At 39.1% G+C, this 25,016-nt stretch overlaps 3 protein-coding genes across 6 annotated transcripts; 2 read left to right on the top strand and 1 right to left on the bottom strand.

Annotated features, from left to right (window-relative positions):
• Positions 1-456: 456 nt before the first annotated feature.
• On the top strand, positions 457-9,345 carry LOC125225491 (negative elongation factor D). Its single transcript, XM_048129233.1, has 12 exons — positions 457-625; positions 720-945; positions 1,067-1,176; positions 1,744-1,851; positions 2,264-2,413; positions 2,814-2,944; positions 3,364-3,551; positions 3,752-3,989; positions 7,345-7,555; positions 8,188-8,328; positions 8,652-8,781; positions 9,211-9,345. The coding sequence occupies exons 1-12, from the start codon at positions 566-568 to the stop codon at positions 9,240-9,242; spliced, it is 1,725 nt and encodes a 574-aa protein (XP_047985190.1). The 5' UTR covers positions 457-565; the 3' UTR covers positions 9,243-9,345.
• Positions 9,176-14,932, bottom strand: LOC125225492 (nuclear speckle splicing regulatory protein 1). The gene is made up of 5 exons (XM_048129234.1): positions 14,521-14,932; positions 14,164-14,311; positions 13,644-13,841; positions 11,370-11,535; positions 9,176-9,943 (listed from the first exon to the last, which is right to left on the bottom strand). The coding sequence occupies exons 1-5, from the start codon at positions 14,532-14,534 to the stop codon at positions 9,336-9,338; spliced, it is 1,134 nt and encodes a 377-aa protein (XP_047985191.1). The 5' UTR covers positions 14,535-14,932; the 3' UTR covers positions 9,176-9,335.
• A 5,138-nt stretch (positions 14,933-20,070) lies between these two features.
• On the top strand, positions 20,071-24,674 carry LOC125225420. Of its 4 annotated transcripts, none has more exons than XM_048129134.1 (7): positions 20,071-20,167; positions 20,575-20,689; positions 21,669-21,823; positions 22,017-22,151; positions 22,890-23,006; positions 23,316-23,429; positions 24,449-24,674. In XM_048129134.1, exons 2-7 carry the CDS (start codon positions 20,588-20,590, stop codon positions 24,669-24,671), a joined length of 846 nt encoding a protein of 281 aa, XP_047985091.1. In that variant the 5' UTR covers positions 20,071-20,167; positions 20,575-20,587; the 3' UTR covers positions 24,672-24,674. The 4 variants fall into 4 exon arrangements, with proteins under 4 accessions (XP_047985091.1, XP_047985094.1, XP_047985093.1 ...); XM_048129137.1 differs by having other exon boundaries at positions 20,074-20,116; XM_048129136.1 differs by having other exon boundaries at positions 20,090-20,119.
• Positions 24,675-25,016: the final 342 nt, after the last annotated feature.

The following is a 25,016-nucleotide window of genomic DNA, read 5'->3' as shown; positions in this document are numbered from 1 at the left end:
AACACAGAATTATAGTTAAACCCAGGGCCTTTCAAGGGAACAGCGTAATCCCATTTCTAGCCATACTAAATTGAACCTTATCCCTAAGACAGAAAGGCGATCGTATCAGACTTACGAAATCGGTCCACATGAGAGGGCATTGTTTGGGAATACTACTACCACGACTACTACTATGGTAACCTCATTAACACTGGCCACATGCGAGAGGGACATCAGCCCAAACAATGGCCTCTCATGTAGACCGTTTTCGCTAGTCTAATACGATCGCCTTTCTGCCTTATTGATAAGGTTCAATTTGGTGTGGCAAAAAATGTATTGCGCTGTCCCCTTTAAAAGTCCTTGAGTAAAAATAATTGTAACGTGTGCGGAGCCCCTTTTATTCATAATTTGTCTATGGTTGGTGGACAGAAAAAGTATGTCAACGTCAATGTCAAGCATCATGTCATTGTCAACATTTCTAAAATTGTCAAAAGCGCTTTCCTAATTTATTGCTTTGCTTTGTTTATTTAAATGATTTATTTTACTTTTTACCTAAATTCTTCCATTTGCCTTATAAATTAACATTATGCCAAGTCAATTTGAAGAAGAGCGTGTGTGGGAGGGATCAAATCATAATCATTTTGAGGTAATTCTTCATCCTCTTGTAATGCTTGTTGTTATCAACTTATCACTATTTATACGTCCTTTTAATTAATTGTTATATATTGCGGTATTTACAGGAAGACGGTGGGGAAGATGTTATTGAAAATCCAGAAGAAGTTTTACAAGAATGCCTTGAGAAATTTAAAACTCCTGATTATATTATGGAACCTGGAATTTTTGGACAATTAAAACGATACTTTCAAGCTGGCGGCAACCCAGAGCAAGTGATTGAACAGCTATCAATCAACTATAATGCCGTTGCCCAAATGGCAAACCTGTTAGCAGAATGGCTTATACTTGGAGGTATATGTTTAGGAGGAGTATACTTGGAGGAACCATCCACTTGGTTTAAATTTAAGCACTCAATTATAGTTCCATTTTTTATTTATGATAAAATCTATACAGTTTAAATGTATTTGTGCAGGTGTTAAAGTTACTGAAGTGCAAGCAATGGTAGAAAATCACTTAAAAGATATGATTCTTAAAACATTTGATCCAAAGAAAGCAGATACTATATTCACAGAGGAGGGTGAGGTAAGTACTATTGTGCAAATACCACCAACAAATTTTATTTCTTGTTTTTGCTGTTTTCTTTTTTAAATTAACCAATTATTTACATACCTTTAATGTAAAATAAACTGTATTTTATTTTGTTTTACTCAGAACTGAAAGTAGTTTTTTTGAAGCACTATTTTGAATGTTGGTACCCATAGTACAAGCTTTGCTTAGTTTTGTGGCTAGGTTAATCTGTATAAGGTGTCCCCCAACATTAGAATCATCTTAACAAGAATAACACTCTTCTTTACTTAAAAATAATAAATACCCGATATCTTTACTATTATAGAGATCATCATCCTCCTTGCGATATCCCAGCATTTGCCACGGTTCATGGGAGCCTGAACTCCGCTTTGACAACTAATCCCAAGATTTGGCATAGGCACTTGTTTACTAGAGATAACCTATTCAAATTAATCTAATTAGAGATGATAATAACTAAGCATCAGAGTTTGTATTGCATGGTAGACATTGCAAGACTAGATAGTTGACATTTGAATATGTATTACATTTTTGTGTTCATAACTTTAATTTCTTAATTTTCAGACTCCAGCTTGGCTGACTGAGATGATAGAACACCCCACATGGAGATCATTGATATATAGATTAGCAGAAGAATACCCAGATTGCCTTATGCTTAACTTCACAATTAAGGTAAATATCTATAAATATAATTGAAAACCATATGGTATTCCGGACCTTTGGAAGGTGTGTGTATGTTTTTTTTTCATTAGTCAATTATAATGTAACTTTTTATTAGTCAATTTTAACTCATGTCGAATCAAAATACTCCCTGTGGTCGTGTTTTAATTTATCACCACTTGTTCAGAACTTCCTCTTTTTCGCACTTGTATCATAAAGTACTATATATTATTTCTTTTTAGATTTAGGTTTTAAATTTTCATTCGGTTAAATTTATTTAGTTCAGATATTTAATAATGATTATTGCTTTCATTTATTTCATTCTTTCCGTTTTATTTTTAAGTCCTCATATTTTTCTGTTAAGTCTAAATACTCTAAATGAATGATTGAATAATAACACTTTTTAAATATTTATTTGTTACAGTTAATTTCTGATGCTGGTTTTCAAGGTGAAATCACCAGCATATCTACTGCAGCCCAACAGATTGAAGTATTCTCTCGGGTGCTCAAATCTGCCATAGTTGGCTTCCTTCAAAGTTCTGACGATTGGCAAAACAGTGTAAATGAATGTGCAGTAAGTAAATGTTAATTAATTAATTGTGTTGATATATTTATTACTGAGAACACGCACACTACCCGTCATTTTATGTCTGGTCACAATTTTAAGTCCCCTTAAGTTGGTTAATACCCAGAAGAGGTACCTATGTGGCGAAAAGCCTCTAACATTATCTAATTAGGAAACTAACATTTAATCACGCAATGTGACGCGGATGTGGGCATCTACATACACTCGAATTGGTTTGCCATTATTTTTAAAATTATTTGGGAAAATTAAACCTCATATTTCCAAATATAACTTCGCCCTGCTGTGGAAAAAGCCAGATAATAGAATAGGCCTTGATACTGTAAAATTTACAGTATCATCCATATTTAATATGAATTCTTCAATATTGACGTGATTTTTTTTTCTTCAGAAAATGGTGTGTCACGGTGCCCACACGTACGTGTACAGCCAGGTCATCGTGCACATACTGTCCCAAGAACCTCGCGGCGGTGCTATCATGAAACGGCTGAGTCAAGAAATTACAAGATGTGCACAACAAAGGTAAATTATGGAAACATTTATTTGTAGGTATGTACTTACTAGCGTATTTTAGACACTGTATTATAATTAGATTTTAAAACTTTCAGTCCATGACCCTTACAAATAGGTCACAGCAAGTCTTATTACAAAGCCATAAAGGTAACAATTCAAAGCGGGACAATGAAGTGTGCTAGGTAAAATCGTATTTACTAAATTTTATTACACTCATTAACAACAAACAGTGAATTATGAACTTTCCCATTCACTTACTGACACTAACAAGCCTTCGGCTTTGATCACCAACTCAGCAAAAATCTTAGAAAAAATCATCAGAAAAGGTCTTTCAATAAAAATAAATGTTAATTGGATTTGGCAGAGATGAATAACGCCACAAGACTTTACGACATGATATTAACATGCGATGTGTATGACTCGCGCAGCGGGCACGACGTGACGCCCATCACGCTGGCGCTGACGACGGGCGACAGCTGGCGCGGCGCGCGCACGGCGCTGGCCGCCATGCTGTCGCGCGGCGCGCTCAACCCCGCCGACATCTCCGTGCTGTTCCGCGGCTACACGCAGCCCGACCCGCCGCCCGTGCACCTGCTCAGGATCCCGCAGTTCTTGGGTAGCGTGCTCTTAGCTTAGCGTGACTCACAGTGCGTCGTTCTGGTGACCACATCCTTTTAGAACATTTTCGCATTTTGCTATGTTCGATAAAAATAAATTTAACAGTCACATGAGTCACATCTGATCTGCTTACAGGACTAGGAGATCTTCCGCGTGCAATATGGAGATGGTCTTAATAAGATCTATTTTCCTTTTTAGAACTCCTGGTGGACGCCTTATTCAAACTAGGGAGCAAGTTAAATCCAGAGCACAAGTCAAAATACATGTACTTGCTGGCGTACGCGGCGAGCGTGTGCGAGGGTCTCGGCGGGCGGCCCGTGAAGGACGAGCTCAAGGCCACGGTGCAGGCCATCGAGAAGGTGCACGCCGTGTGCGGCAGCTCCGCCAGCTCCAGCGAGCTCATAGCCGAGCTGCCCACCCTGTACCACTGTATAAGGTGAGTGGTGTGGAGCCACGCGCGGCCGTGAAGACGAACTCAAGGCCACGGTGCAGGTCATCGAGAAGGTGCACGCCGTGTGCGGCAGCTCCGCCAGCTCCAGCGAGCTCATAGCCGAGCTGCCCACCCTGTACCACTGTATAAGGTGAGTGGTGTGGAGCCACGCGCGGCCGTGAAGACGAACTCAAGGCCACGGTGCAGGTCATCGAGAAGGTGCACGCCGTGTGCGGCAGCTCCGCCAGCTCCAGCGAGCTCATAGCCGAGCTGCCCACCCTGTACCACTGTATAAGGTGAGTGGTGTGGAGCCACGCGCGGCCGTGAAGACGAACTCAAGGCCACGGTGCAGGTCATCGAGAAGGTGCACGCCGTGTGCGGCAGCTCCGCCAGCTCCAGCGAGCTCATAGCCGAGCTGCCCACCCTGTACCACTGTATAAGGTGAGTGGTGTGGAGCCACGCGCGGCCGTGAAGACGAACTCAAGGCCACGGTGCAGGTCATCGAGAAGGTGCACGCCGTGTGCGGCAGCTCCGCCAGCTCCAGCGAGCTCATAGCCGAGCTGCCCACCCTGTACCACTGTATAAGGTGAGTGGTGTGGAGCCACGCGCGGCCGTGAAGACGAACTCAAGGCCACGGTGCAGGTCATCGAGAAGGTGCACGCCGTGTGCGGCAGCTCCGCCAGCTCCAGCGAGCTCATAGCCGAGCTGCCCACCCTGTACCACTGTATAAGGTGAGTGGTGTGGAGCCACGCGCGGCCGTGAAGACGAACTCAAGGCCACGGTGCAGGTCATCGAGAAGGTGCACGCCGTGTGCGGCAGCTCCGCCAGCTCCAGCGAGCTCATAGCCGAGCTGCCCACCCTGTACCACTGTATAAGATGAGTGGTGTGGAGCCACGCGCGGCCGTGAAGACGAACTCAAGGCCACGGTGCAGGTCATCGAGAAGGTGCACGCCGTGTGCGGCAGCTCCGCCAGCTCCAGCGAGCTCATAGCAGAGCTGCCCACCCTGTACCACTGTATAAGGTGAGTGGTGTGGAGCCACGCGCGGCCGTGAAGACGAACTCAAGGCCACGGTGCAGGTCATCGAGAAGGTGCACGCCGTGTGCGGCAGCTCCGCCAGCTCCAGCGAGCTCATAGCCGAGCTGCCCACCCTGTACCACTGTATAAGGTGAGTGGTGTGGAGCCACGCGCGGCCGTGAAGACGAACTCAAGGCCACGGTGCAGGTCATCGAGAAGGTGCACGCCGTGTGCGGCAGCTCCGCCAGCTCCAGCGAGCTCATAGCCGAGCTGCCCACCCTGTACCACTGTATAAGGTGAGTGGTGTGGAGCCACGCGCGGCCGTGAAGACGAACTCAAGGCCACGGTGCAGGTCATCGAGAAGGTGCACGCCGTGTGCGGCAGCTCCGCCAGCTCCAGCGAGCTCATAGCCGAGCTGCCCACCCTGTACCACTATAAGGTGAGTGGTGTGGAGCCACGCGCGGCCGTGAAGACGAACTCAAGGCCACGGTGCAGGTCATCGAGAAGGTGCACGCCGTGTGCGGCAGCTCCGCCAGCTCCAGCGAGCTCATAGCCGAGCTGCCCACCCTGTACCACTGTATAAGGTGAGTGGTGTGGAGCCACGCGCGGCCGTGAAGACGAACTCAAGGCCACGGTGCAGGTCATCGAGAAGGTGCACGCCGTGTGCGGCAGCTCCGCCAGCTCCAGCGAGCTCATAGCCGAGCTGCCCACCCTGTACCACTGTATAAGGTGAGTGGTGTGGAGCCACGCGCGGCCGTGAAGACGAACTCAAGGCCACGGTGCAGGTCATCGAGAAGGTGCACGCCGTGTGCGGCAGCTCCGCCAGCTCCAGCGAGCTCATAGCCGAGCTGCCCACCCTGTACCACTGTATAAGATGAGTGGTGTGGAGCCACGCGCGGCCGTGAAGACGAACTCAAGGCCACGGTGCAGGTCATCGAGAAGGTGCACGCCGTGTGCGGCAGCTCCGCCAGCTCCAGCGAGCTCATAGCAGAGCTGCCCACCCTGTACCACTGTATAAGGTGAGTGGTGTGGAGCCACGCGCGGCCGTGAAGACGAACTCAAGGCCACGGTGCAGGTCATCGAGAAGGTGCACGCCGTGTGCGGCAGCTCCGCCAGCTCCAGCGAGCTCATAGCCGAGCTGCCCACCCTGTACCACTGTATAAGGTGAGTGGTGTGGAGCCACGCGCGGCCGTGAAGACGAACTCAAGGCCACGGTGCAGGTCATCGAGAAGGTGCACGCCGTGTGCGGCAGCTCCGCCAGCTCCAGCGAGCTCATAGCCGAGCTGCCCACCCTGTACCACTGTATAAGGTGAGTGGTGTGGAGCCACGCGCGGCCGTGAAGACGAACTCAAGGCCACGGTGCAGGTCATCGAGAAGGTGCACGCCGTGTGCGGCAGCTCCGCCAGCTCCAGCGAGCTCATAGCCGAGCTGCCCACCCTGTACCACTGTATAAGGTGAGTGGTGTGGAGCCACGCGCGGCCGTGAAGACGAACTCAAGGCCACGGTGCAGGTCATCGAGAAGGTGCACGCCGTGTGCGGCAGCTCCGCCAGCTCCAGCGAGCTCATAGCAGAGCTGCCCACCCTGTACCACTGTATAAGGTGAGTGGTGTGGAGCCACGCGCGGCCGTGAAGACGAACTCAAGGCCACGGTGCAGGTCATCGAGAAGGTGCACGCCGTGTGCGGCAGCTCCGCCAGCTCCAGCGAGCTCATAGCCGAGCTGCCCACCCTGTACCACTGTATAAGGTGAGTGGTGTGGAGCCACGCGCGGCCGTGAAGACGAACTCAAGGCCACGGTGCAGGTCATCGAGAAGGTGCACGCCGTGTGCGGCAGCTCCGCCAGCTCCAGCGAGCTCATAGCCGAGCTGCCCACCCTGTACCACTGTATAAGGTGAGTGGTGTGGAGACACGCGCGGCCGTGAAGACGAACTCAAGGCCACGGTGCAGGTCATCGAGAAGGTGCACGCCGTGTGCGGCAACTCCGCGAGCTCTAGCGAGCTACCCATCCTGTGTTAGAAGGTAAAACATTTAAGCATTGCCGTTGCCAACCAATTTATCAAATAAAACCGGCCTTAAATCATAATTTATGAGACCCGACTGTGACGCCACTGTTTACTGAATGTACCTTCTTTCCTGCTGATTAAATTGGCTTAGCCGCTCTAAATCTATTTCAGCGAAAAACAGTGTGAGTTAAATCGGCATATTACGTTAAAGAAGTAATTCCTAACGAACACTTAGAGAAAAATCCTAATTACATGTTTCTTTTGGGAGCACCTTCGCACCACGAGTAGCTTATTAAAATGTGTATACACTCGCAACAATACAATACTTTCATCGTTCCATTCAAGATTTCCAGTAGTAGGCATGGGAGTACTGGTGTGGGTGGAATGCGTGGTGACGGAGCCGTCGTACTTCAAGCTGTGCACGGAGCACTGCCCCGTGCACCTGGCGCTGCTGGACGAGGTGGCGTCCTGCCACCAGCTGCTGCACCACCGGCTGCTCAGGCTGCTCGTCCAGCTGTTCGAGTCTCCGCAAGATGAATTAGAAATTTTAGTACAGGTGAGTCTTACTCTAAAACATACATAGTTTAATTAGAATTATCCTAAAATTGAAAAAACCATAAAATTTACAAAAAATCCAGCATGCTAACCTTGGTTGCACCTAATAAAAAAAAATCTGTGCGAATAGAAAAGTCTAATAAGAAAAAGAAGGGTGCAAATATATTACATAATTATTTGCATTATTATAAACAAGTTTGTCACCAGAAAAAGACGTGAGATTCAAATTTCCTACGGGACGATTAACTTTCGCGCCTAAATTTTTTAAGCCTGCCACGTTTTTCTAGTGATTGAAAGGGCTTGACAGACTTACATACGTTGCAAAGTTAAGAGTAAAGTACAGCGGGGCAAATCCCGACTGGGAGGTAAATGTAAACTCCATCCATTTCCATTTTTACTAAGTTTTACAATGTTTGTATTATTAAATAGAGTGTCCACCGGTTATATATGGTAGGCGTATTCAGAACACATTTACGTATTCAGAATTCAGATACATGTAGAACTCAACACCATAGTGTAATAATGGAGAAAATGGATCAGTTACAAGTCGAGATTAACCCCGCTGTACGTACCTTACACTTAAAGATGTATGTCAGACTGGTCAAACATCAATGAATTTATGTATTGTTGTAGCTGGAGTTAAAAAAGATGCTCCTGGACCGTATGGTGAACCTGCTGAGCCGCGGCTGCGTGGTGCCCGTGCTGCGCTACATTAAGCAGTGCTGGCAACGAGGCGACACCGACATCTCCCTCATACGATACTTCATCACAGAGGTTGCTCTCATTGCTCTAACCTCTATTTTTTGGCATTTTATTTTTATCAAGCAGTAAAATCGAAATCAATAATTTGTCGTTCCAAGCGTGTCGTTTAAGTTTCAAGTTCAAACGCACGAAAGTGCTTTTGCAGACAAAATTGCGGATAATATTGTAACAGTTAACGAATCTGGGACATTCATATCCCGTTTTTTTATTAATGTAACCCGCCTTAAGTTAAGAGTTTCCTAACATCTCCACGGTAGAGACATTAACTATGCTATAAAATGTGTTAGACCCAGATATAGATTGTCCCGATTATTAAAATTATTTGTTGTGCACAGGTTTTAGATGCAATAGCACCGCCATACACCCCTGAGTTCGTCCAACTCGTTTTGCCGATGGTAGAAAATGAAGAAATCACGGGCACCATGCGCGCGGAAGGGGAAAACGACCCAGTCTCAGAGTTTATAGGTAAGTTCCTTTAGTAACATGTGGACATACAAGGACAACACATACGACTAAAAAAGCAAGGTATACTATGATTGCAAACCGAATAAATAAAAATGAAATGAATTTTCCATAGCATAAGTGGTATTTCCTGTAGCAAAATCAACAAGTCTTGAAGAGACATAAGAAAGGTGACAGGTTTTACCTCTGAACAACAAGAATAACTAAAATCGTTGTTACTAGTAGTGCCCACAATACCAAGGCCAGTTAAGTTAGATATTACCTTGGATAACGTTTTTACTAACTTGGTTGCACCCAAAAGCTTGGATATTGAGCGGTTTGAGTGATGTTTGTGTTGTGTTTATGACATATATTATTATTATTCAAATAAAATTTTGATTTTTAAAAGAAACACAAATTACTGACTTATATATTTTATTTGTTTATTTTCAGTCCACTGCAAAGCTCATTATGTGGTAGTGTAATACAAGTGAAGACAGTACATGATCCCAGAGATGAATTTTCTACTAAGAACTCTAGTAGTTTTAAGTAATGTAAGGATAATAAAGATCTTTTAATTACCCCTTAGCAGCTTTTCTTTCATAGTACCTTTTCAAAGCTTGCTCAAACACTTCACCCACAGTTCTTTTCTTCCAAATGTCTATCTTGGGTTTAGGTGCTGGAGCTACCTCCGTTTTTGCCTCCACTTCTGTTTCTTTGACTTCTACTTGTTTTGGTGGCGTCCTCTCTTCAGGAGCATCACTTTTGCCATTAACATTCTTTACATTCTCATTCTTCTCCATATTTTTCTTTATCTTTTTCCCTTTTGTCTTGTTTGTTTCATCAGCATCTTCACTTGAAGAATCAATTGAAAAATCAGAGTCTGCATCTATATTGTCTTCAACTGGTTTTGGTTTCTTAGCAGACCTTATGTCATCAAGATTCACTCGGTTAATTTCATCATCAGAATCCACAATTTCTCCTTCAGACAAATTTCCGTCATTTTCCGCAGATAACTTTCTTTTCCTATAAGACCTTTTCTTTGCTACATCTTCATTATCACCAGTTTTAGGTTTACGTTTATTTTTAAATGTTTCATCTGCATGGCTGTCCTTTGTTTCCGCTGGTTTATCTAATACTTTGTCTGAACCCAACTTCTGCTCGTATAAGTGGCGATAAAATCCTCCTGTAAAAAAAGATAGTAATACGTCAGTTAATACGCCCAATTTCTTAATACTCAACCCGACCCTAACAGTGACTATTTAAGACCAACAGATAACTTCAATGCGGTACTCGGTAGAAATGAGGAGTCAGAGATCAGAGTCAGCCGTGACAATAGAATTACATATTTATTTAATTATTTTTAAGTACTCGCAACATTTTCGTTAGGTAAAATTACAACATTGTCGTAATGTTTTAAATTTTTGATGCAGTCATGAAATTTGTAACAATAGGTATTTTTTATATAAGTCTGTAAAATAGATTATCTACCACTAATTATCGATAACAGTCAAGGCTCGGAAAGACGCTTGTTTAGAAAGTTTTTCACTCTGTTCTGTACAACATACAACCTGACAAAAAAGAGTAGGAAAAAGGTCATGTTGTCACTTTCAAATCTATATGTGGGAGGAAACGGGATGCCACTATGACGTTGCCACTTTTTAATTGCTTCTCTTTTAGGGCAGGCTGTAAACTCCTATGTACTTATGTCAACGATTCAACATTTAAATATGCCCTCAACAAAGACCTTTACAGGGGACAGCTCAATCACATTTTTTGCCATACGAAATTAAACCTTATTACTGAAACAGAAAGTCGATCGTATCAGACTAGCGAAAACGGTCCACATGAGAGGGCATTGTTTGGGCTGGTGTCCCTCTCGCACGTGTTGCCAGTGTTAATGAGGTTCCCATATTAGTAGTATTTTTATCTGTATATTACCTGACTTTATAACTTCTTATTTTATTTTAATGTTATATTCAAACTAGGGTTTCGATACTTTCGATATATTTCAAAAAATTTGAAAATAATTATAATGTTATTATTTTGATGCCTGTAAATCAAAGATTTGTATAATTAAAAAATACTTTCAATTGGGTGTTAGTAGATTTAGTAGTAACTTTGAAAATTGACTGGTATCCCCAATTTATGACAGTGATGACGTCATTGAATAATGTTGACATTGTCAGCAAGTGCGAGAGGGACACCAGCCCAAACAATTACCTCTCATGTGGACACACTTTTTGACCTAACTAAACAATCTAGTTTAATAATTCTAAATCTATGGCCCTCAAGACTGTATAGGACAGCAATTCCTAAAAAGTTTGTACATTTGTATTTGTACAGCCTACCAATCTTTATCAAAATTTGTAGGCTGATAGAGTCCATGATGCTGAGCAAGATCCACTATGTTTCCTAAAATGTCCTAGGTAGTTTGTATGAAACTTTCCGCTTTGTTACCGAAAATGTATAGAAAACTGGTAACAAAAAAAGGAAGGTTTATTAACAAACTACCAAGGACATTTATAGGAATTACTCAGGAATGGTCATGTCAGGCATTATTCGAGCTTTGACATTAGGTTTTATTCTATATAAAACTTTTAAATCCTTACCTAAATCCCTCTGTTTAGTAACATCTCCAATTTTTTCTAAATATTCTTCACGTTGTTCTTTCTCCTCCTCTAAACGCAAATCTTCTAATTTCTTTTTATATGCTGACGTCACAAACACCTCCTTGTCCTTAAATTCATCGCCTTCTTTTTCTCTTTCTTTTTGAACCTGCATAACACAAATCTTTATTAACATTTGTTTACATTGGCTCAAAGTTAAGGCTACTAATTTATATACATTGCAGAGCTGTTAAACATTTAATACTGTGAAGGACCATAAAGCGATTAAGTCTTATAGCATAGGTTTCATGTGTGTGTGTGGATTGAGTGAGCACCTTCCGAAAATAAAAAAAAATATGCTGATCATTTAGTAAAAGTTCTAAAACAATTGTAAAACGAATCTCTGAATTTGTAAAAAGATAAATCAAAAGATACAGCCATTAACATGTGCTCACTCAGTTCTCACAAACTACCAACGAAAACAGTGAATATATTCATTTAACATATAATATTTATATACTAACATTTAGTAAAAAATAGGCCAACCTACCTCTATAAATATTAGATCACCTAGTGACGTATTTAATTTTTTACAAATAGTTTCTTATGCTCACTCAATCCACACACTTTTGAAAAGCCGAATTTTGATGAAAAACATAAGATTTAGACCGCTATTATATGTGTATAGTTTAGTAAAAGTGAAATGGGAATTTGTAAAATACAAAACGAACCACTAACGTGTCAGGTTTTTTATAATAAATTTTTGTAAGTGCTCACTCAGTCCACACGTTTTGAGAAAGTTAAAAATGTAAATATCTTACGATTTGTAGCACCTAAGACACTCGAAAGTACTTCAACATTTAGTAAAAATTTTTACTAAATATCCACCATCTAATATATTATATTCGTTGTCTGGTTTTAAAGATATTCAGACATAACTTTTCTCATACAAATGTATCAAGTAGGGTGACTACACTATGTCGGCTCCTGATTTTCCCCACCTTCCCATTGTCATATTGAGATTGGGGAGTTTCGTTCGTTCAATTTTGATAATATTAAACTAATACCATATTAATTATCCATCTGCAAACTGTTTTAGGTTATGTTCTTGGCCTAGTGATGATGTGTATTGTGTAATTTTTATCGACGTCAGGATAATAACCATATCGACATGCATGCATTAAAAAGGACATGAATGATAATTGATAAGAAACAAAGAATATAATACTTCACTAGTAAGAAACCAGAACCTGGTAATCTAATCGCGCTAACAGATGAGCGTACCGGATTTGTAAGTGGGAGCGAGAAATAGTTATTCTTTTCTCGCTCCCACTTACAAATCCGGTGAACTATTATCAAAATTGAACGAAACTCCCCAATCTCAATATGACAATGGGAAGGTGGGGAAAATCAGGAGCCGACATAGTGTGGTCACCCTACTTGATACATTTGTATGAGAAAAGTTATGTCTGAATATCTTTAAAACCAGACAACGAATATAAAATATTAGATGGTGGATATTTAGTAAAAATTTTTACTAAATGTTGAAGTACTTTCGAGTGTCTTAGGTGCTACAAATCGTAAGATATTTACATTTTTAACTTTCTCAAAACGTGTGGACTGAGTGAGCACTTACAAAAATTTATTATAAAAAAACCTGACACGTTAGTGGTTTGTTTTGTATTTTACAAATTCCCATTTCACTTTTACTAAACTATACACATATAATAGCGGTCTAAATCTTATGTTTTTCATCAAAATTCGGCTTTTCAAAAGTGTGTGGATTGAGTGAGCATAAGAAACTATTTGTAAAAAATTAAATACGTCACTAGGTGATCTAATATTTATAGAGGTAGGTTGGCCTATTTTTTACTAAATGTTAGTATATAAATATTATATGTTAAATGAATATATTCACTGTTTTCGTTGGTAGTTTGTGAGAACTGAGTGAGCACATGTTAATGGCTGTATCTTTTGATTTATCTTTTTACAAATTCAGAGATTCGTTTTACAATTGTTTTAGAACTTTTACTAAATGATCAGCATATTTTTTTTTATTTTCGGAAGGTGCTCACTCAATCCACACACACACAGGTTTCATTAGTGTTTTCAATTAGTGAGAACAGTGAGCTTGAGTAAGTGAAATGAAAATTTAGGTGGTTATATTAAGTCTTATAGCATAGGTTTCATTAGTGTTTTCAATTAGTGAGAACAGTGAGCTTGAGTAAGTGAAATGAAAATTAGTCCTAAACCCGCTTATAATATTTTTAAACATACCTGTCTTTCAATCCTTCTTTCATTTTCCAATTTCCTTTTATTAGCTGTTTTTAACAAATTTTCAATATACTTTGGTTGTTTAAGCTCCTTCACTTTCTGTTTCTTCTCTTCCTTCTTGATGGTCATTGAATCATATATTTCATCATACTGATATATTGTAGGATCCTCTTCTATTGCCTTACTTTGGGTAATTTTTGCCTGAAAATAGTTGAGAACAAATATATTAAATTATAAAATAGAGCATTTTAGGAAGTGTATATTAAAATATAAAATGCTGTATGTTTAGGATAAACTGTTAAAAAGGCCATGCCAGGATAAGCTAAGTGAATCTGTCCCCAGCGAGTTTTGGCTTATCCTGGCATGGCTTTTTAAGTTCAGAATAAACTTTTCAGTTATGTATCTATAGACATATAGATTTAATAAATCCCACTTTTACAACCCCTAGGTGTCTTAAATCCTTTTGTAAATGCTATATGGTGTTTTAGATGGAAGTTTTCTGTCCTTTGACATTGAAACATACCTGGCGGTTAATGTTGTCACTGGGTCTCAGTAACACTGGTTTGTTGTTAGAGTCATCATCAGATTCAGAATCATTGCCAAACACATTCCTTGTTGCTTTAAATACAGGTTTATTAGGCTTAGCTTTCTCTGGTAAAATAAGTCCATATCTGTGAATACATATACATTACAAATTCATATAGTTAATTTTATGGTAAAAACAGAACAGTACACAAATTAAGCTGACTTTATTGCAGACAAGAATGGTACTCCTTAGAAGCTATGTATGTAGGCACTACTGAGTTACTGATGCTAAGTAATTGCTAGAAGTATAGCTCCAAAGAATATATTATCTATTAGCATTTAAAAATAAACATACTTTTTGTTAGACATGGCGATACAGACACAATGAAGGAAGTTACAGTAATTTCATCTGATTATGCGTAATGTTTGTGGTACTAAAATGAGTTTAGTATCACTTTTCTGCGTGTCGTGTCGCCCTCACTCACTGCTTAGTTTATTCTAAATAGTCTTGTTGCCGACTGGCATGAACTTGCTGCTGACAGTGGCGACACCGACTTGTGGAATGTCAAGACGTGGTCAAGATATTAAGAATATGAAAAGAATTATACTAAGTATTCTATTATTTGATGAAGACACAAGCCATACATTCCACTCCAGATTGAATTAATTGAATGTCAAAACTGTCAAAGTCAAAGCTGACGTGACCGACCACTGATATATAAAAATTTAAAGTAAAGCTGGCACAAAGCTGGTAACAGCCCGTCGTCACTTCATAGCAAATACTATGTAAACTCTACGAGTTAATACGTGCAGCTCGGTGCCAAAGTGGCAACAGGCACACTAGCGCTCCTAGCGGCATGAGTTGATCAAAATAGTTTAGTTTCATACAGCATAAAATTAAAAAAAATTACAAATTCTTATTTTTTTGTTTTATTCCGTCTAAAAATGTTAAAGTAGATCAAATAATAGCATTTTCTATTTTAATTTACTCAAATAAAAGTCTGAACAACTACTTTGATCAACTCGAACCGCTAGATGGCGCTAGTAAAATTGTTGCCGCTCAATTGTATGGGAAACGTCAGAAGCTGCACGTAAGTATATAGTATTTGTTCATAGACACTGGAGTGCTGAGCGGTCGACTCCCGGCCGATTTCAAAAGTCCCCGAGTGCTGAGCGGTCGACTCCCGGCCGATTTGAAATGTCCGCAAGTGCCATGGCGCCGGTAGTCGACCGAATGGTCATTGCGTATTTGGCGGGAAAATTAAACGTTTGCGCGCGCACCTAAGCTACAAAAACTTTAACAATAGATGGCGGAAAACACAATAATTAATTGTCGCATCAAAAATAATTACCTGTAATATAAATATTATTAGAAAATCCTTATTTTAAAAGCGCCAGGCAACAGGGCCTTTGCTAAAAAATTGGTTGTCTGTAAAGTCGGTTTACGGACGGTAGTTTAACGTGATAACGTCAAACATTACAGTAGTATAGACAGGGGCGGTCAGAGTATAGCAAAAGGGGCCCGATTCTGGGACTTTTTTTTTTTTATTTATTTATTTATTAATGGTTTCACGTTTTTTCCATAGGTTTGATTTATTTATTAAAAATACACAAAAGTTAACAGTATTTCACCAAAGCACTTATGTGGTAATATAATTATGTACATGTTAAATTGACATAAATAAAAGCAAACACACTTAAAAGTTAAACTATGGTTATTACATTAATCACCTAAGGAGTGTAGAGTCTATGAACCTTAAGAGTTTTCTGTAAAACACACCAACACTATCAGCAAATATGTCAATATCGTCTGTCTCCAACATGATGCGGTTAAGAGCAGCTCGGGCTCCAGCGGTGCGCCGGCCGCCGCGAACAGGCGCCGCCGCCGCCGCGCCGGCACCGCGCCCGGCATGCCAACCACCACATTCGCTCTTGGCACTTGCAGCCCCATTCTCTCAAGCACGGATGCGTCATCTACTCTATGGTGAAACAGTTGGCGGTAATGCATAATATGCAGCAGTTTCCGTCTGGTTTCTAGAGTTTGAAGACCAACCATTCCTGTTACGAATAGAGATGGATACATATATGCGTAATATCCGTACAGTCGTTTGTAAATGTGCCTACAGAACTTCCTCTGCACTCTTTCTAGTGATTTGCCAATAACTTTTGGGAATACTGGTGTGAGTAGATAGATAAAACCTTTAACACAATTATCAGAAGTGAATACTTACAATCTTTCCTCAAAGCTCTTCGCTCCATCCATTTACCGCAATGATGGCAATGTTTGCCAAAGCAGACCAGATTTGGCTATGAAAAAACATACGTATATCTACTTATATAAAAACGAAAAACCAGAAAGGGATAAAAAACTAGAGAAGAAACGAGATGGCGCCTTACAAATTTTAAGAACTTTTGGACCACGTTTCTCGGATACAACGCAAGTATCGTAATAGAAAACTATTTGAATCTATTGTCTAAATATAGGAATAGAAAATGTATATGAAAACTGCCGCTTACGCTGCGTATTTATTTTACAATTAGCTAACGAAAATTTCATAAAATTCACAATTTCAAAACTTCGGCTATGTTCGGGATTCAATCGGCACTTCGGCTCCCCACAGACAGTCTTAAAAATTCATAATCTTAAAAAAAACTTGTATGCAATCTGACAGTTCAAACTGACACTGACAAGACACTGACAGATCTGAACTGTCAGATTGCATACAAGTTTTTTTTAAGATTATGAATTTTTAAGACTGTCTGTGGGGAGCCTTACTCAGGCCACACGCTATAACCATACCGAGCGCATCGATCAGCCGCTTAGTTCCAACGCGCGCCAATAGATGGCGCTAAAGCTATATTGCGAAACGGGACAATGACGTCATCTTTTTATGCATGCTGCCCGTAGTAACGAGTTATTAGACGTTATCACGTCAAAATTTGATGTTAAACAAATTGTGTTTTTATGTGTGTATTTCTATACAAAATTGTATACGGATTTAAATATAATGTGCCTGGGTAAGTACTAGAATCGTCCCACGATAAGTTTGCAACGATTTTCACACCCTCGCCAGTGCAGATGTTATTTTAAACGTCAAACTTTGATGAAATTATGACGTTTACTTAACCCTTGCAGAGTCGGGGCTATTAAAATCTATGCAGACTTATCGTGGGACGATTCTAAACAGTTTACAATAGTTTAATCGTAAATTTGATTGTTTTTACTTATTGATTTGGCATTTTATTTCAAATAATCGAGTGATGAATAGGTTTGGCCCGAGGAATTGGGCGTTTATTTAGATATATCTAGTACTAATAACCTAAAAAAACACTTTAATCGTTAGGTTAACTATTTGATAACAAAAGTTTATAATCTTTATACTGAAAACTCGATAATTTTTCATCACCGAGACACAATATTCAAGGTCACGACCGTGGCCATTTTATTCAATTTTCGATGTGGATAAAATGTGCGTAATAATTTAGACGAATTTTGTCCCATTTGTATGTCGTTTTCTATTAAAATATGTCACTACTAAGACATTGTTATTTAATGTAGCTTTGAAATCCCCAAAATTTTAATTAAACCACTTTAAGAACTTGGTATTATGAAAGAATGTACGAAGGTCATCTATCTACTTTAGCTTTCGCATGCCTTATTTTGAACTCATCTATTTTTGAAAATCGGAACTTTTGTTACTTAAGCCTGTGATAATACATATATCTTAAGACGCTCTACAAAACGAGTATATAATTTCAAACATATAATTGATAAATAATAACGAAACAAGATTTCAAAGTTACCTCAGTTTTTTTACGAGACGGAATTCATACCCAATTTTAATACGCTTGTAATATGTAAAATCTCAATGCAAAAGTGTAATTTTATTACCTTTTCTGATGTATATCCATGTATATGTTTGTAAAAAAAAGTGTTTTTCTTAAGAGTAGTGCTTTTTCTGTATTTTTTAGTCTGTTTTATACAAGAATCCGGATTATTTTTTCCTTGGTTTAGGTTAAAATGAGGATTTGCTAATTACTTACATATCGACAGCAAATGTTTGTCAGTGTAATTAAAAGCCTATTTTATGCACATTATAGCGTCAAACTTTTTATATACAACTTTCATACAAAAATAAGAAACAATCATTAAATTTGTATCTCCCGCCAATATCTCGCTGATCACCATTCAGACCAGCTTCAGACCCTCTGGCACTTGAGCATTTTCGCGCAAAATGGCGCCGCCACCTGACAGCTATTTGACGTATCCGTGCTGCCACCCGAAGGGTATGATAATAATTATGATCAAGCGATGATTGCCAACATTACGACACAAAAAAATGCTATCAAATCAAAATGACATCTATTATTAACTGTACTAAAGTCCATTATATTTTGGTAACACAAATACATAGATAATAGAGTTTCATATTTCCTTAGGCTTCCCACAGACAGTCTTAAAAATTCATAATCTTAAAAAAAACTTGTATGCAATCTGACAGTTCAAATCTGTCAGTGTCTTGTCAGTGTCAGTTTGAACTGTCAGATTGCATACAAATTTTTTTTAAGATTATGAATTTTTAAGACTGTCTGTGGGAAGCCTTAGTCTAGGGCCTGACCTACGTGTTTTTTTTTGACGTGATAACGTCTAATAATTCGTTACTACGGGCTGCATGCACGAAAAAGATGACGTCATTGTCCCGTTCCGCAAGGCCCGCAAGCGAGAGCAAGTGGTTTGTGTATGGACGGTTGGGGTATAAGCAAAAGGGGCCCGATTTTAGGACAGAAAATTTTTGTTAAAAATTTTCATTTATTATTTTTGAGTGTTTGTAATTTAAAAACATGAAAGATTGCATTAAAATAAGCATCTTTTATAGAATGAAGTTGTTTGAAAAACCTACTTATTTAGGAGTTAGAGCAGTACGAAGTTGCGAATTTTCCCATAGTATTTACTAAGGCGCCAGAGAGTCCAGAGACAGAAAATTTACGATGATTTTTTTTACTAATATAAACTATGTTAATATTGATAAATCATATAGAACACGTTTAAATAAGGATGTTTTGTTATATAAACTTTTTTTTCCATTAATATTTACTGAGATATTAGGGTTCTAAGATTAGTAAATGGCACTAGCACTTTAATAAAATTAACTCGTGTCTCGCAAGCGGTCTAGGATACAAAATGACGACTTTTATATAGGTATAGGTTAGGTTCGTTAGGTATCTGCAAACGGCCGAAGGCCAAACTGTCCAGAATAGGAGCCCCGCGTAAGCGTAAGCGGGGCTCCGTCGATATCGGTTTCTGTCTCTGGCGCCTTAGTAATGCTACGGGAAAATTTTGCAACTTTGAACCACTCTAACTCCTAAATTAGTAGGTTTCTAAAAAAACTTTAATTTATAAAAGATGCTTATTTTAATGCATTCTTTCAAATAAGAACAAAAAAACGTGAAAAAAGTCCCAGAATCGGGCCCCTTTTGCTATACTCTGACCGCCCCCGTCTATACTACTGTAATGTTTGACGTTATCACGTTAAACTACCGTCCGTAAACCGACTTTACAGACAACCAATTTTTTGACGTGATAACGTCTAAAGCTAGGAACACACTACGCGGACGTCCGTCGTAAATCGACCGCGGACGGGAATCTGGACAATGGAAATACACATAACCGTGCAAACTATCGGTCGACGGACGCGGACGTGGCCTTGAGCGCTCGGACGTCCGATCGAAATCTGGCTCTCTGGATGTTTTGTTCCGTGCACACTGATAGGTCGCGGTCGCGGTCGGTTTACGACGGACGTCCGCGTAGTGTGTTCCGAGCTTAATAGCAAGCTTTCTTGTTAATGTAAATGTATCTCTGCCTTTAATTCAAATTGACATGTTGATGTTGTTGACTTTGATTTGATGTGCATGGTTGGTGTCATTGGTGTGCGGTCTACAGTCGCTCTTTGGTGGTTATAAGTATTTTTGGACATTAAATTTGATTACATTTAATTTAAAATGTAAATAAACAACATGTAATCATTATAGTATACTAGCATTTGCCAAAGACAAAAAGTAGCCTATGCCTCCCCACAGACGAGTCTTAATTTTCATAATCTTAAAAAAAACTTGTATGCAATCTGACAGTTCAAACTGACACTGACAAGACACTGACAGATTTGAACTGTCAGATTGCATACAAGTTTTTTTTAAGATTATGAATTTTTAAGACTGTCTGTGGGGAGCCTATGACACTCTCCATTCCTTCAACTATCTCCACTTAAAAAATCACGACAATTCGTCGCTCCGTTTTGCAGTGAAAGACGGACAAACAAACAGACACACACACTTGCCCATTTATAATATATTATAGTATATTACATACTTGATTGGTAAAAGTAAATCATATTATTGGGTTAAATTCTAGAAAGAAGATAAACATGGAAATTCGGGACAGGAACCTAAAGTGGAGACCTCCAATACGTGCTCGAGAATATTTCTTAATTCTGTATTGTAACAAAAGGAAAATATGTTGTAAACAGGTAATTTACTTATTTTTCATACGTGACGTTCCATGGGTAAGGGTATCTTATAATTGCTAACGATGGCCAATTTTATTAGGTAATTAACTTTCAATAACATAACCTCTTCATGAAGTTTTGGAAATATCTTTTGAAAATATGATTATATTGGAAGAAATTTTACTATGCCAAATCAAATCATACAAACATCAAAATTGTCAACTTATGAACTTAGTTTGATAAGAAAGAACCAGTATTGTAACTATTTGCACAAACTACTAAGAAGATACTACGTACTACATATTTGGCTTGGCACTAACTTCAAAATTATCAGTTGGTGGTGGACATAAAAGAAGAGTATAAATTATTTATTCCTTTTTGAAGTTGGTGTCACTGTTCTATATCCACCTATAACCACTATATTTCTATTCTCGCAATTAAATAGATTAAAATTGTACTTCTTGTTGACCTAGAACTATTAATCTTATAGGCATACATATCAATTTTCTAGTATATCAATAAACCAACATTTTTATTTTTATACAAGTGTCCAATTTGATGAATTTGAACTGCTGATGTTGAATATGATCAACAATGATCAAATGTCCTGTTATGACAGGACTTTTAACATAATTATTTGCTGTGTAGAAATATCATCATTATATAGAGAAAGACAATTTTTTGGATTAGTTATGTAACTGGTTCCCCACGATACAGGCGTAGCCTAGTGTGGAAACCCCTGGTAATTTTTGTTGTGTACTATTTTGATAATAAACATATTCTTATTCTTAGTTATGGTAAATGATATGTCACTCGTAAGAATTGTAAGAAATACTAAAAAAAGTAAAGATTGAAGTTATAATAATAAAATCAGTTTTTTTTTATGAATTACAGTAAATTAGATAGCACCTTTTACAGCACACATTTTACTAAGATTTTATGGATAGTATGGATATCAATATTTTGTTTTGTGGCTCTTCATTTTCTTCTATATTTGCAGGATTCACAGGAAGGTATACAAGCCTGGAATTCATTAAGCCCTGCAGAACAAAAGGTATTTGTTGACAAGTTTGAGAAGTGGCAGATTGAAAATGAAAATAAATTTACCAGTATCTTAGGACGTGCTGAACCATTTTTAAAGAAAAAGAAAACAAGGTTAGAATACATTTTATAAACATTATTTGATATGGAAAGACATTTAATGATTAACATTTTGCCTTTAGGCTTTACAGTTTGATTTTTGTTATCATATACATCAAAAGTTAAAAATTAGTTGTTTATAATTTATAAGTGATAAAAATATATTATACACAGAATTTACAATGTAAGTGTACATAATTTTTTTCAGAAATAAAGGAAATATTGAATCAACTTTGAATACAACTAAACATGATTGTGATGTCAGTCTATCAGAATCTATATTGAATGTCTCCACTAATTCACTTAGTAATGCTCAGTCCATTGCAGATTCAGTATTTAAACAGTGAGTATTGTAATTCTAATTTGTTATTAAAGTGTGTATATTATATTCTTTTAACATATACATATAGGTGTAATGTTTAACTGAGGTAGTTGATACAAAGTTATTATACAGTCACAGGTAATAATTTTATTGATGTAATACAACTAAACATGATTGTGATGTCAGCCTATCAGAATCTATATTGAATGTCTCCACTAATTCACATAGTAATACCCAGTCCATTGCAGATTCAGTATTTAAACAGTGAGCATTGTAATTCTAATTTGTTATTAAAGTGTGTATATTATATTCTTTTAACATATACATATAGGTGTAATGTTTAACTGAGGTAGTTGATACAAAGTTATTATACAGTCACAGGTAATAATTTTATTGATGTAATACAACTAAACATGATTGTGATGTCAGCCTATCAGAATCTATATTGAATGTCTCCACTAATTCACATAGTAATACCCAGTCCATTGCAGATTCAGTATTTAAACAGTGAGCATTGTAATTCTAATTTGTTATTAAAGTGTGTATATTATATTCTTTTAACATATACATATAGGTGTAATGTTTAACTGAGGTAGTTGATACTAAGTTGTTATATAGTCACAGGTAATAATTTTATTGATGTAATGTAATGCATGGGTCTATTGCGGAAGTGGTGCGTTATTATTATTTTTATATTTTGTAATAAAGATATTGGTGTCCCTATTGAACTAATATTGTTTTAATATTTTACCCATACAGGGAAGATATTAATGTTGATTTTTATATGGATTGTGATGACCAGTCAGAATCAATGATCAACCTTAGATATGATGATACACCCAATGGTGACAGTGGTAACACAGAAGAACCAAGACAGTAAGTAGTACTTAACTATTTACAAATTTCTTTTTCTGGACAACATAACCCAGGGTAAGGTGTCCAACTAAAACTAAAATTCAGACCTTCATAAATCAGTCTGCAATTTAAAATTTCCACACTAACCGAGTTTTATTTGCTCGCATAGTATATTAATATCTTAAATCCCTGTTGAAGGAGCATAATGGAAACGCGCATTCCCATGTATGGTTATTGGTTAATGGCGGCAAACTGGAAGTTTTCCCTTTTATTATTTCCCACAACACCCAAGCTCAAATACGTCTCATACATGTGTTTATTATGTTTCAGATATTACACTGCCTCAGTTATTGATGAAGACATAGATGAGCCCACAGCTCCGGGAGCAACAAATGAGACGAAAGAAAATGCATCATTTACTGAACCAATGTTGCCGACTGTGATGTAAGCAGGGGCGGCTCACTCCGCGATCCTTTCGCCGTGCTACAAGTACATGCCGGCGGCCGCGAGTTCGCGGCCCATTCAGTGGCGACGACCTTCGCGCGGCGCAATAGAATTCAATGTCGTCTGCACGCGTGCGGTCCGTTTGTTAATGTAGATAAGAATTTAGAATGGCGGCGTTTTGTGAACATCAAAGGAGTGAGCCTTCTGTACTTGTACTATTATATATTCTGTGATGTAAGTGAATTTATTTTCGACATTTTTCTGAACTGTAGTCTATGAATAATTGTGAAATAGGTAAATATTAAAATCGCAAATTAAGCGCAATCGGCTCTACATAGGCTCTGGCTGAACAAAAATGTCTGTGTAAATAGTATGAAGGTGCTTACGCGCCGTCGTCGCTGATGCGTACGCATGTTCATAGGTACGAGTAGGTAGGTACTAATAAGCGATTTTTGGTCGGCGAAAGCCGATTCCGCGTCGATAGGTTTAGGGAGACCCTAAAGCTGTATACATTCGTCGAGAGGGTTTCGGCGCCGCTTCGAACTTATTTAAACATTTTTTTGGGCTCAATACAAAAAACACATTAAAAATATAATGGATGACTTAGCCCCGCTATGCTGCAGTTCTGAGTTGGAGTATGATAGGAGAAGTGAAGTATCAGGCCAATTTTCAGATTAACGAATCTTTGATAACATGAGAGTGATTAAATGCAGTGAGCTGAGACATTAGTTCTAAGAATATGGAATTTTAGTAGCTACTTTAGGGCCTTTCTTAGCAGGCAGGATTTCCTAAACTCGTAAGCAAATATTGAGGGGGCCCTGAAACAAATCACGACATCCTGACCGATCAGGTTATCTCAGTGTTACCAATAACATTTTATGTCTCAGTCTTAAAGAGAGAAAGTGGGCTGGAGGTGGGTAGGCAGTTCTAGATAGGTAGATGGGTCGGGGCCCAATTAACTTTGTAAACACCCTGAGATTTAATAAATATCATACATAAAATTAAACTGTTTTTGGCAGGAAGCCCAAGGAGCTGTTTGAAATAGTTAAAAATAGTGGAAGACGACCTGAGCTCGCCACCCTCGCATGGAAGGACCTGCCGAAGAACGAGAAATTAATGTACAGTCGAGCCGTTCGTAAAATTAAAAGAGATTACCTTAAACAATATGAACAGTATTTAGAGAGCTTGCCATCTCCAGAATTATTTAAACTATACATTAAATTTAAAAAGGAAATTATCTAAAAATTGAAGGCTTTTTTATTTAGTTCCTCTTGACCAGTGGACGACGTCGAGTAGACTAGGTAATTGTAGTTCGTTCAGTGGGCGATGATGCCGGAGTACCTACATGCCTGCGGCCTATTCAGTGATTGTTCGTAGTAATAATGCTTAGACGGCATGAATAAATAAATATCATAGGATAGGGCATTCTTATGGCCGCTGTACACACATGGCCAACAGTTCCACCAACCCCCTTGGCCATGTGTGTAGAGGGCTACTTGGCCGTAAGTTGGCAGTTGGCGCTTGCGCTTGCCGGCCAACCGATTCGTGTCGGTTTTTTGTCCACACATCAAAGGATCTTGGCGCCAA

This window comes from Leguminivora glycinivorella, chromosome 4 (genome assembly GCF_023078275.1).
Source record: "Leguminivora glycinivorella isolate SPB_JAAS2020 chromosome 4, LegGlyc_1.1, whole genome shotgun sequence".
Lineage (NCBI taxonomy): Eukaryota > Metazoa > Arthropoda > Insecta > Lepidoptera > Tortricidae > Leguminivora > Leguminivora glycinivorella.
Note: the sequence above shows the minus strand (reverse complement) of the source record. Positions and strands in the feature narration are given on the sequence as shown.

Bases quoted from the DNA above. Each gene is read 5' to 3' on its own strand.
- LOC125225492 (XM_048129234.1), bottom strand. The intron at 13,842-14,163 runs GTATGTTTCAAT...AACTATTTTCAG, and splicing joins GTGACAACATTAACCGCCAG to GCAAAAATTACCCAAAGTAA. The intron at 11,536-13,643 runs GTATGTTTAAAA...TGTGTTATGCAG, and splicing joins AAAGAAGGATTGAAAGACAG to GTTCAAAAAGAAAGAGAAAA.
- LOC125225491 (XM_048129233.1), top strand. From the start codon at position 566: ATGCCAAGTCAATTTGAAGAAGAGCGTGTGTGGGAGGGATCAAATCAT. The intron at 626-719 runs GTAATTCTTCAT...CGGTATTTACAG, and splicing joins CAAATCATAATCATTTTGAG to GAAGACGGTGGGGAAGATGT. The intron at 2,945-3,363 runs GTAAATTATGGA...TGACTCGCGCAG, and splicing joins ACAAGATGTGCACAACAAAG to CGGGCACGACGTGACGCCCA.
- LOC125225420 (XM_048129134.1), top strand. From the start codon at position 20,588: ATGGAAATTCGGGACAGGAACCTAAAGTGGAGACCTCCAATACGTGCT. The intron at 22,152-22,889 runs GTGAGTATTGTA...TTACCCATACAG, and splicing joins GCAGATTCAGTATTTAAACA to GGAAGATATTAATGTTGATT. The intron at 23,007-23,315 runs GTAAGTAGTACT...ATTATGTTTCAG, and splicing joins AACACAGAAGAACCAAGACA to ATATTACACTGCCTCAGTTA.